At 32.9% G+C, this 13291-nt stretch overlaps 1 protein-coding gene across 1 annotated transcript in view; it reads right to left on the reverse strand.

Moving 5' to 3' along the window:
• Positions 1-3587: 3587 nt before the first annotated feature.
• prdm5 (PR domain containing 5) overlaps positions 3588-13291 on the reverse strand; it is a 92859-nt gene continuing 83155 nt past the window's right edge. The window contains exon 16 of the mRNA XM_051096294.1: positions 3588-4833. Within this exon, the coding sequence (XP_050952251.1) occupies positions 4669-4833 (165 nt within the window). The 3' untranslated portion in view covers positions 3588-4668. The remainder of the gene's footprint in view (positions 4834-13291) is intronic.

Genomic DNA, 13291 nt, shown 5'->3' on the forward strand with positions numbered 1-13291 from the left:
TCTTTAGATGGCATCTTATAATTCTTCATAGTAGAAAATACTAGACGGAATACTAAAAAACACATTAAGAGAAAAAAAAAACTGAGGAGGACAGTGGATAAAAAAGTAGAAATAAAAAAAAAAAAAAAAAGAAGAAATTGAGAGACAAAAAGAATGTAAAGAATATATCATGATTGCTCTTACACTTCAGGCCCAGTTACATACTGAAAACTTATTTCAGCCAACAAGACTTGAGCCTGAGAGAAGATATGGTCATCTGGTCAACTTTGCAGCTTATTTTGGCCAAAGAAATGGCCACTTGAACAGGAAACACTCATCTGAACAACGTTTGAACAGCCAACCACACTTTTTTTTGAATGAAGTTTTTTGGGCAGCGAATTCTGAAATGAAGTAGTAACTTGTTCAAAAAAATTGCTCTGCAGTCTCCGCTAATCATTGTACAGACAAAACCAAAGAAACCAAAGCTTCCTGCAATTGCAGATCAATCCTGCTCAATGGTCAGGAGGAATTTTGCGCCACTCCTCTTAACAAAACTGTCTCAGCGCTGCAATATTCTTGGGATGTCTGGTGTGAATTGTTCTCTTGAGGTCACGCCAAACCATCTCAATCAGGTTGAGGTCAGGACTCTGGGCTGCTCCAGAAGCAGTATATATTTTTTTTTTTTCTGTTGAAGCTCTTCTGTTGTTGAATTACTCCTGTGCTTTGGGTGCTTGTCTTGTTGCGTCACTCAACCTCTGTCGAGCTGCGATTGGCAGAGAAATTGTCTAACATTTTCCATCAAAACGTCCTGATGAACATGGGAATTCATTTTTCTCTCAATCATGGCAAGCTGTCTAGACCCTAAGGCTGCCAAGCAACCCAAACCATGATGGCCCCTCCAACATACTTCACACTTAGGATGAGGTTTTGATGTTGGTGTGTTTAGTTTTTTTTCCAAACCTCTCAACTTCAGTTACATCTGTCTACAAGTATTTTCCTAGTAGCATGGTGGAACATCCAGGTGCTCTTTTGCAAATTTAGCCGTGAAGTAATGCTTTTTCTGGACAGCACTGGCTTCCTGCAGGATTTCCTCAGAAGAACACAGTTCTTGTTTAGGGTTTTACAAAATGTAGATGTCACTGTTGTAGCACTGGAGGCATCTCGAGTCCAAGTCTCAGACCGTATTTTCATGGTCTTGGTCCTGTTATGGACTCGGACACTTGAGCTCTTGACTTGGACTCAACTCTCTTTAGATTTCTGTCTTGACTTGGACTTGGTCTTGGCTCAAACTCAACTACCAGGCCTTATCCTGGCCCTGGACTCGAACTGAGCTGGTCTTGACTGGTAGTTGTTACCATGGAAAGGAACAGAGAAGAAAACAAGAGCAATGTAGGATTGTGTGCAAAGAATATCTATTACCTAAAAGATATTTCAGCCAACAAGACATAAGCCAGAGCGATGATATGATTTAAAAAGTGGGTAAGACAAAATCCTCAGCAGTGATTCATTCATTTTTTTTTTTTTCAAAGATAAAGACCATTTGAACTCAACACTCTTAATCCAAAAAGAATTCGCTCCCACATGCTTATAAAGGTCACAATAACACAAAGAGACACAAAAGCGAATAATGGCGAGAGCAACGTCAGTCTCTGCCTCAAAACAAAAAAGTCCTGGAGTAATCTAGAAATAAAATAACACAGTTCATGAGCTCAGCCTAAATTAAACAGCTCAGATGTTTAATATTCAACCTGAGTTAATGGACTACAGTAATTCATGACTCCTGAACTGTAGAAGAGTGTGTGGAAATGTCTGAGATAATAGATTTCTACAACTGCTTTAGTATTTGGGTTCACTAAAATTGCATATTGCTTATGTAATCTACATGGGCAAGTTATGGTTCTTGGATCAACATCCTTCTTGGAGGAAATGTCTGATTTTAAATGTCTCACCATCACTTTGCTCTTCATACAAAATGCTTTGGAAAACTTTCTTTTGAAAACTGTTTTGAATTTTTTTAGCTTTAAAACCATAACACTTTAGAGTAGGGAACACTGGTTGCTTATTAGCATGCATATTATCAGCATATTGGCTGTTTATATGTATAGAGCACATATTAAAGCCTTATTCTGCATGACCATATTTTAGATCCCTTAATCCACCCCATACCTAAACTTAAAAGGATATTTCACACAAAAATGAACATTCTGTCAATAATTACTCACCATCATGTCATTCCAAACCTGTCAGACCTTTGTTTAGCTTCAGAACACAAATTACGATATTTTAATTTGTGTTCAAAATATCTTAATTTGTGTTCTGATGAACAAACCCTAGTAAAAAAAGTAATGGATTTAAAATGCATTTATTTTATACCAAGTATAAAAAAACACAATTTGTTGAGCCAGCTTAAAATAATTTGTTACCTCAGTCAACTAAAATAAGTTTAGTCAACTTGAAATGTTAAGTTGTACTAAGTAACAACTTAGATATTTGTGTTTGCTAAACTTAACAGATGGGTAAGTAACCCAGCTGCCTTAAAATTTTAAGTTGATTCAACTCAAATATCTAAGTTGTCACTTAGTATAATTTAACATTTCAAGTTGAATAAACTTTTTTTTGAGTTGACTGAACTTAAAATTTTAAGGCAGCCAGGTTACAAATTATTGTAAGTTGACTCAACAATTGTTTTTTCAGTGTATACTTCAAGACTTTTAACATATTTACTGACATATCGCTCAAGACTTAAATAAAAATTGTAATTAAACTTTATTTGGAGTACTACTTGTGCACAATTCCACTTTAGCACAATCAATTACACTTCAGTATATCTTTAGTTGGACTTCAGCACTACTTTCACACAATTAAAGTGCATTAATGACATTAATTAATTAAGTACAAAATTAGTTGTTCCAATTTAGTAGACTTTAAATATACCAGTTTAGTACACTAAAAATACAACTGCAGAGCATTTTATTAAGTACCTAATATTTAAATGTATTTGTAGTATACTTAGCATGAAATAAATGTATATTTAAATACATTTTAGTATATTTATTTGTCACTAGGGAAGGTCTTATATTTGAACAACATGAGTAATTAATAACATAATTTTCATTTTTGGGTGAACTATCCCTTTAATAACTACCTTACTAACTAATAAGCAGCAAATTAGGAGTTTACAAAAGGGAAAAATTTTAGCTGATAGTGAATATGTGTTCCCTAATCTAAAGTTATCATCTCATCCATACTCATTTTCATATTAATCTGGTAACACTTTAGTATGTGGAACAATTCTCATTATTAACTAGTTACTTATTAGCATGCTTATTATTAAAATATTGGCTATTTATTAGTACTTATAAGGCACCTATTCTGCATGACCATATTCTATATCCCTAATCCTACCCAATACATGATCTCAACAGCTGTAAAAAGTTTTCACCAGATTCAAATTAAAAACTTTTAGCAGCTTTAGCAGCTGCTTGATTTAACTTAAAATTGTAAGTAATTGTAACTCATTTTATTGTAATGAGTTAAAATGACTTCTAGTTTTAAGTTGATTTAACTTCAAATTTTAAGGAAGCTGCTGAACTTAAGTTTTTAAGTTAAAACTGGTGAAAACGAGTTTACTTAGGCAAAAGCTGCAGTTAATGGTTTGTTAATAGTGAGAACTGGACCTTAAACTAAAGTGTGACCATTAATCTTATATTAGAGGTAAAAGTTTGTGAAGGGCTAAACGCAGAATTTGTGCATTTGTGCTCTGGATCTCAAACTCAATAAGTAATTACTTTTCTATCCAAACCCACATTGAGGTTTAATTACGCTATAACCAATGGTAACCAACTTTAGAGAACAATCATCAACCGAGCATGTTTCATCAAGTATCAAAGCACATCCGATTCCTCCGACACCAACCATTTACCAAGAATCAAATGTTTACAATTAACTAAAAGCAATGTGATCAGGGCAGAAGCGCCGTCTTCCGAATCCCACAGAGCACTGGAACAAGTCTCCCGCAGATGGACGGGGCAGGGTCGGGAAAAATGTTTATTTAACCAAAAAAATAACAGACTGACCAGATTAGTGATAGCAGTGATTCAAGCGTTCATTCATCCAAATGAGATGCAAACTTTCCAACTTACAACCGCAAGATGCTAATCTGGCAATCAAATACAAACCTCATGTGAACCTGAACACTGAAAATATATAAAATGATAAATATTGGATAATACAGTTAAATGTAAACAACTGAAACCAACAAACTGTCTCTCAGCACGAATGTAGAAAATTGGCTCGTCATGCTCTTTGGTCACGCAACATCTCAACATCTGAAATCTGAAACAACTGATACTGACATACAAAAGGACAAACATCAGCAGAAAAAGGAAAATAATCAATATGATGGATATACTTTGCTCTGTACAATTGCACGTTTTCATGCTTTCCTCCCATTTTAATCTGAAACTGCAGCCGTGATTAAATGGCGTTTAATCAGACTGATCAGTCTTGTGATAAACTGTTAAATGTCTGTCAGAAATAAACTGCTTCTGTACATGTAGGAAAAGGCAGATCTTTGGAGTGTCTTTGGCTACTTAAAGTACATGTTTCTACCCTGTGTATGTGTGTGTTCTTTGCATAACGGTTATATATGTGGCTTGTGTGAATATGAATATGTTTGTGTGGGACTGTCTATCCCTCTGTCTCTCCGTGGACGTTCTCCATATGGACTTTGAGGTAGTCGTTGCGGGTGAACTTCTTGTGGCACAGGGAGCATTCCGCCATGGGTCTGTTGGGATTGTGGGTCAGTTTGTGTCTGATCAACATCTTCTTCAAACTAAAGGACAGGTCACACACCTGAAATACACAAACACACAAAGAATGAACAATTGCAACGCATTAAGAAAACATGATGTGGTCTTTATCCCAGTTTAAATTAAGTGGTCTTACTGTGCAGGATTCATCGGTGCACATTATTCTAAAGAAAAATCTCTTTCATTAAGATCTATAAACTTATTTTTCCTCTGAAATGTTGTCGTTGTCATTGTTTTAGTGAACTCACATTCAGGTCTTGCTCTATTCTCAAATGTAAAACTCACAAAAATTCACAATGAATAAAATCAAAATTTTCCTTGTTTTTCCTCATTGAAAACTCAAATATTTCAAATATGTTCACTCGTCCTGCACTGTTTGTTCTATGGACATGAATAATGGTGATTATTTTTGTAAGCCATCCATCCATTTTCCAAAGCACTTGCCCCGTGTATGGTCAATTATTTTTCTAAGCGACTTACATTTTTCGTCTGGCGGACAAAGGAGTGAAAAAATTCCATAACACTTCTCTGTTTGAGGTTGAAGGAAAGATGAAGCAGAGACTTCAAGTCACGTAATGTGAAAATTGAGAGCTGCATTATTGGCCTGGGTTGTAATATCATATTTTGCAACGTAGATATCATAATAACTACTAATGATACAAAATGTAACTGGCTTGTACATTATATTTCAATTTTACTTGTTACATTTTGATTAAATATACATTTAATTATATTTAAGGTAATTATTGTTTTAATAATTATAATAATAAGTAAAAATAAGAAAAATAATAGCTAAATAAAACCTTTTACATAAATCAAATCTAAATAAATCAACTTGGACCTATGTAGTAATATTATAAATAAATAATTAAATAAATAAATAAATAGTTACTGATTCCAATCAGAACAATTGTGCAGTCAGGTTATTTTGTAAAAAAGTAAAAATAACTAAAAAATACAGCTAACTAACACAATAAAAGGCAATAAAAACAGGATAACATAATAAAAACATGATTTTAGAAAATTCAATCTGTTTTTGCAGATAAACTCTTATATATATATATTAAAGCTAATAAAATATTAACTAACACTCATTATCTTTTTTTTTACTTTAAGGTTTTAAGTTAACTTAAAATTAATATAATTATAATTAATATTTTTAATTAATATAAAGCTGAAATAAAATACTATATAATGTATGTATGTATAATGTGTGTATATATATATATATATATATATATAAACACACACACACACATATATATATATATATATATATATATATATATATAAACATGTTATGTTTATATATTAAATATTTTTATATATAATATAAATTATATGTATATAAATATATACATATAAATGCTTGTAAATATTTTTATAATATATATTGTATGTGTGTGTCTTTATATATATACATAATGAATATACACAGTACATACACACATATATAATATTATATAAACAAAAACTTTTATTCGATTAATAGTTATATAAAAAAATTACAAAACAAACAAACAAACAAACAATATATATATATATATATATATATGCTAAAGTAACACTCATTATCTTGACTTTAAGGTTTAAAGTTAGCGTAAAAACATTTATTAATAATGTATTTTAATAATAAAATTTAAAATATTATTATTACTATTATTATTATTAATTTATTAATTAATTTATTAATTTATTTTGCCAGTACCTTTGCGAAATGTGTCAAGTAACTGTTGAAGCACTAAAATGACTGAAAATAAAATGGAAAATAGAAATAAATTAAAACTAAAACTAAAAATAAATGCTACAGACCCTTAACATAGGCTTACATTGAAGAAAGGTCATATTTAGAGACTACAATATCATTGAGACATAATATAAAGGTCACTGGTGTGGGTTTTTGACTTAAACTAGTAATCATTCACCAAGCAACCATCCAGAAACCATTTAGCAACACGCTAAAAAGCGCTTTAGCCACCGCATAAGCAATGGCCTGGCAAACCTTCATTGTGGCTGTGACTTTTGTAGAGCTTTTTTCAGGACAGGACATAATAAATTAGTCTAGTAGTCATGAGTGGATTTATGTTACATAACCCATGAAAAAGATCCATGAGAGGATGGTTTTGATTTTGGCATTTCACGTTTCGCGAAACGGCTCTTGTTTACAGACTTTATTCTGTAATGTTTTTGTGTGTTAGCATGACTTCATGCCCCGCGACCGCAGAGAGGATGTGAAGGCAACACTCAATACATCAGAGCAGACACACAAACAACCAATAACCGAACGAATAAAAACACAACCAAAGAACTGCAAGCCAGGCCCAAATCTTCTAAACTTTGCCATATGATATTGGTTGAGACCTTAACACACACACACACACACAAAGCAGAACCACTGGACACAACTCTGCCAACAAAACAGACACTCAGAAACAGCCAGTTAGCAAAGTCAAGCCAAACCGAGCAGTAAATCTCATTGAGTTAAATCCTGCAGTCAGAGCAGCAGCCTGGTGCCACAACACACACACAACACACACACACACCATCAAATATGCATCACCAATGGCACACAAATCCATTTCACATGATAAATCAACTTAATCTCTCCAAGAACACTCAATATTCTTTATCTCCATGAAGAGACAGTAAAAGATATTGCAGCTGTCACTTTTTTTCGTAAAATGAATGTAATGTTTTATTTAAACAGCATGAAAAAGCATTTAATGCCTTGATAGACGACATATTAGTCTCAGTCTCTCGCTGTCACATGAATTGCAGATATTAATGGCTGTGGGCACATGTGAGGACGGAGGTATGCTGACCATGTGGAAGCAGAAACGTTGGTATAGAGATGCTAAACCATTTATACACTGATGTCTCCATGGTATGATAAAAAAAAGAACCAAAGAAAAAGAAAAGAAAAAAAAAAGAAGAAAAAAAAAAACTCTGCAAACTAAATCACAACACAGCCTGTGTAGATTTGCACGTTTTGTTTTTTAATGAATAAAAAAATAAACAAATAAATAAACAAATGCAGTAAAAACAGTAATACTGTGAAATATTACTGCAATTTAAAGTAACACTTTTCTATGTGAATATATTGTTAAAAAAGAAAAAGAAAACTCTGCAATCTGCATCACAGCACAGCCTGTATAGATTTGCAATGTTTTTGTAAACAAACAAACAAACAAACAAACATGTTTTAGTTTGTGTTCCAAATAAAATTAAATTCCATATTAAAAAAAACAATTAAATATTAATATAAGTAGGAATGATATTTATTTTATTTTATTTTATTTTATTTTATTTTATTATTATTATTATTATTATTATTTTTTTTTTTTTTTTCTGGATTATCCCAGAATAGTCACCAGTACATTTTCATTGTTTTTCACGTATGCTCACCAATGCTGCATTAATTGATTAAAAATGCAGTAAAAACATTAATACTGTGAAATATTACTGCAATTTAAAGTAACACTTTTCTATGTGAATATATTGTTAAAAAAAAGAAAAAAGAAAGAAAACTCTGCAATCTGCATCACAGCACAGCCTGTGTAGATTTGCAATGTTTTTGTAAACAAACAAACAAACAAACATGTTTTAGTTTGTGTTCCAAATCAAATTAAATTCCATATTAAATATTAATATAAGTACGAATGATATTTATTTATTTATTTATTTATTTTTATTTTATTATTATTATTATTATTTTTTTTTTTTCTGGATTATCCCAGAATAGTCATCAGTACGTTTTCACTGTTTTTCACTTATGCTCACCAATGCTGCATTAATTGATTAAAAATGCAGTAAAAACATTAATACTGTGAAATATTACTGCAATTTAAAGTAACACTTTTCTACGTGAATACATTAAAAAAGAGAAAATGCATGTTGTTGTTTATTTATTATTTTATTTTATTGATTTTATTTTATTTTATTATATTATTATTTTTTACTGCATTATTCCAGAATACTCATCACTCCATTTTTATTGTTTTTCTCCTATGCTCACCAAGGATGCATTTATTTGATTAAAAATGCAGGAAAAAAAATGTGCAAATTAAAATTACTGTAATTTCAAATAACATTTTTCTATGTAAATATATCATAAAATGTAATTTATTCCTGTGAGTCAAAGCTGAATTTTCAGCATCATTACTCGAGGCTTCAATGTCACATGATTTTTCAGAAATCACTCTAATGAAAAAAAACAAAAAAACATTTTGAATGGTAGTGTATATTTTAAACACTTTTGTCGCTGAATTTCCAGCTAAAACAAACTCTCATATAATATTTTATTCATACCGCCCATTCATGCAAGTGGATGTTTGTGTGCTGTATTGCTTTTCTCATGTTTTACGAGTCAGCTACTCAGCTGCTTTTCTGCAGTTGAGATGACACGGATGAGAAACAAAAGCTAGCAAATCTTCACAGATTCATATTGTTTGCATTGTCATGAAGAGTGTTAAAAAACTCAAACACGCTGTTTTTTGCCAACCTCTGGCCAACACTTGCGTTCATCTCAGGGCTCTCGGAGTAGAGTGCATGAATTTTGGCTTGTGTGTGAACACGCTAAACAAACCCAGAGCTTCTCAGACGTCTACAGCACAAGTGGTGCGGTTCACTTGTAAAGCTCTTTGTGAACACAACACGCTCCAGTTGTACTTTCCTGTCACATTTGTTTAATTCCATTACACGGAAGCCATTACAGGACACCATACAAAAATAATTCAATGCAAATGCACTGGAACGCAGGTTTTTCATCCATACAGAACAAGCACATTTTAACGAAAGCAAGCTTGTTTAAATGCATTCAAATATGTGATTCATTTATGACAAGTTTGAATGGCCCTTGTTGCTCTGTTGTGAATTTTAGTGCATTTTAGTAAATCTAAAACACTCTATTACTCACAATCAAAAACAGAACTAGATAAAAAAGTTTGTCAAGACGAACTTTACGTTGGCTTGAGAAAGCCGCACCAGAAAGTTTGAAAAAGTTTGAAAAGTTTCATAAAATTTAAGACGTCTAAGAAGTTTTAAAAAGTTTGGATGGTTTTCAGTCTGAAATCATTTGAAGTTTAAAGTAGTTTTAAAAGGTTAAAGTTTGAATGCAGTCTGTCAGATAGATAGATAATTAACATGCTAGTATGATTCTAACATTAGCAACATTAACAAGTTAATAGCATGTTGCTAGCACATTTTTAACACAATTTGCAAGTTGTTAACATGTTGCTAGTCTGTTTCTAGCATGATTAGCATGTTTCTAGCATGATTAGCATGTTTCTAGCATGATTAGCAGGTTGCTAGCATGTTGCTAGGATGTTTAACAAGTTACTAGTATGTTTTACATGATTAGCATGTTGCTAGCATTTTTTGACATGATTAGCAAGTTACTAGCATGTTGTTAGCATGATTAGCAAGTTACTGGCATGTTGTTAGCATGATTAGTAAGTTACTAGCATGTTGTTAGCATGATTAGTAAGTTACTAGCATGTTGTTTTAACATGTTACTAACATTAGCATGATTATAGCAGCATGTTGTTAGCATGATTAGCAAGTTACTAGCATGTTGTTAGCATGATTAGCAAGTTACTAGCATGTTGTTAGCATGATTAGCAAGTTACTGGCATGTTTCTAGCATGATTAGCAAGTTACTAACATGCTAGCATGATTAGTAAGTTACTAGCATGTTGTTAACATGATTAGCAAGTTACTAGCATGTTTCTAGCATGATTAGCAAGTTATTAGCATGTTGTTAGCATGATTTTAACATGATAAGCAAGTTACTAACATGTTGTTAACATAATTAGCAAGTAACTAGCATGTTTCTAGCATGATTTAGCATGATTTGCTGGTTACTAACATGTTTCTAGCATGATTAACAAGTTACTAACATGCTAGCATGATTAGTAAGTTACTAGCATGTTGTTAACATGATTAGCAAGTTACTAGCATGTTTCTAGCATGATTAGCAAGTTATTAGCATGTTGTTAGCATGATTTTAACATGATAAGCAAGTTACTAACATGTTGTTAGCATAATTAGCAAGTAACTAGCATGTTTCTAGCATGATTTGCAGGTTACTAACATGTTTCTAGCATGATTAACAAGTTACTAACATGCTAGCATGATTAGTAAGTTACTAGCATGTTGTTAACATGATTAGCAAGTTACTAGCATGTTTCTAGCATGATTAGCAAGTTATTAACATGTTGTTAGCATGATTTTAACATGATTAGCAAGTTACTTACATGTTGTTAGCATAATTAGCAAGTTACTAGCATGTTGTTAGCATAATTCTAACATGATTAGCAAGTTAGTTTGAATGAGTTTAAATGGATTAGAAATACAGTACATAGAAGGGAAGCTTGATTGAGTCTCAAGGGATTCTGGGAGTTTGAATAGTCTTGGCTCATTTGAACATTCTGTCAGTGTAAGTCTATGGGATTTTTCCCAGTTTTAATCATCAGTTTTAGGAAAATCGTAAGTCCGATCAGTTAGAAAAGATATAGCAACTCGAGTCAGACCAGTCTGAAGATCTGGGCTGAGTTTGGAGTTTGTAGAGTTAAAGCTCTAGGAGGAGATAGAGTTGATAATTTTAGTCTCAGAAGAAGAATAACTGTAAGTTTAAACAGCATTTCAGTAAGTCAGCTTTATCAAGCCAACTTAATAATAGGATCCGAGCCAATTCAGTTCCTTTAGACCTAAAATGTGGCAAAAAGTGTTTCAGAACGTTCAATTCTCGTTCTGACACAAAAGAACGCCACAAAGTTCCTGTTCTTTAACTCCAACAGGAGCCGTGAAAGACAGACGCGACCACCCCACAAACCACTTCAAATGCAGTCAAATGCTCAGGGAAAGCGAGTCAAAAATAAATGAATTTGGAGTATGGATGGTTTCTGGCACGCTGCGCTTCAAAAATGCTGTGCATGAAAGAAGTCCCGGGATAATTTGCCACCATCAATGGAAGCCATTCTAACAACCGTCATCAGAGCGCCAGATTTCAGACCAAATCACTCCAGGCTTAAAAGACTTGTCACGTCGAACACAGAGAGGAAAAAAAACAGAGGAAACAGCCAATTTCGCTCTCTTATGCGCTTTAAAACAGTCAAAACTTCGAAAGACACGCTTGCAGCTTGCCATAGAAATCAAATAAATACAAGAGGAATGTTTCTCATTTTCTTTAGCGAAACGTGTGTGTGTGTGTTTAGATTCCTCAAGAGTCTCCTGTGGAGTGTGTTCACTGCTGGCAAAGTGCTTTAGACGGAGAGGAAACTGCGTATGTGTGAGTGTGTATCTGTACATCATTGATTCACACACTAACACAGAACAATAATAGAGCATTAACCTATAGGTGTTTTGGGGAAGTATAGTAACAGCACACTTTACCTCAACAAGCTACAAGATTTGAGGAATCATTCACATCTGCGATGTGAGGTGTATATTAATCTACTGTACACTCTTAAAAATAAAGATGCTTCACGATGCCATAGAAGGACCTTTTTTTTGTCAAAATGGTTCAATAAAGAACTTTTAACATCTGAAGAACCTTTCTGTTTCACAAAAAGTTCTTTGTGGTAAAATAAGTTTCTTCAGATTATAAAAAGGTAAGAAATAGATGGTTCTTCAAGGAACCTTCGACTGAATGGTTCTTTGTGGAACCAAAAATGGTTCCTCTATCACTGTGAAGAATCTTTTAAAGCACCTTTATTTTTAAGAGTGTAAATGATCACAATTCACCAGTGAGTAAAAACATAAGAAAGGACAACGGAGTGTCTTTAAAAACCTTCTTGTGTGCAGAACTACTTCCTTCCACCACAGATTCAAATCTTAATTTGACAGTTTAACAGCTGAGCCCAAGCCTCCGTTACTAATTCCAAGAGTGTGATTACGTACATATATATAATAAAACCTCATGAGATTTTTCCCTAAGCCAAAACTATTAGCTCTGGAACAAATAATAGATGAATGAGGCCAAAGACTGCCCGGTAGATTTACCCAAAGCAAATTATATCTCATGTTTAACCATTATAGAGACATCAGAGCCAGTGTCAAATTCCGCCGATGCCCTGGAGCTCACATCTCCAAAAACGTTGAAGGAAATTTTTAAACAGACATTAACTTTATTGACAAACTGCATATTTGAAGTCTAAACAAGCACATTCTGTGACATAAAAAACACTGTTATTTCAAAATTATAGTGGATTTAGGTGTCTGCCATTACACTCACTGTGTGAAAAAACGTAACGGTGAAACGGTTGTATCGGTTGTGTTATCACTAGAAAATTGCACTCTTATAAGTCAGAAAAAAAAAAAAAACTGTTGTATAAATAAAAATATAAAACAGGCAGCTACATAAGTTTTCATTCATTCATTCTTTCGTTCTTTCTTTCTTTTTCTTTCTTCAGAAATACTGTGTTGTTGTTGTTTTTCTGGATTTATAATTTAACACATTGTGCCGAGCACTTGAACGTCTTTTCCGTGCTGAGCATTTGGCC

The sequence above is a fragment of the Labeo rohita genome, chromosome 23, assembly GCF_022985175.1.
Source record: "Labeo rohita strain BAU-BD-2019 chromosome 23, IGBB_LRoh.1.0, whole genome shotgun sequence".
Classification (NCBI taxonomy): domain Eukaryota; kingdom Metazoa; phylum Chordata; class Actinopteri; order Cypriniformes; family Cyprinidae; genus Labeo; species Labeo rohita.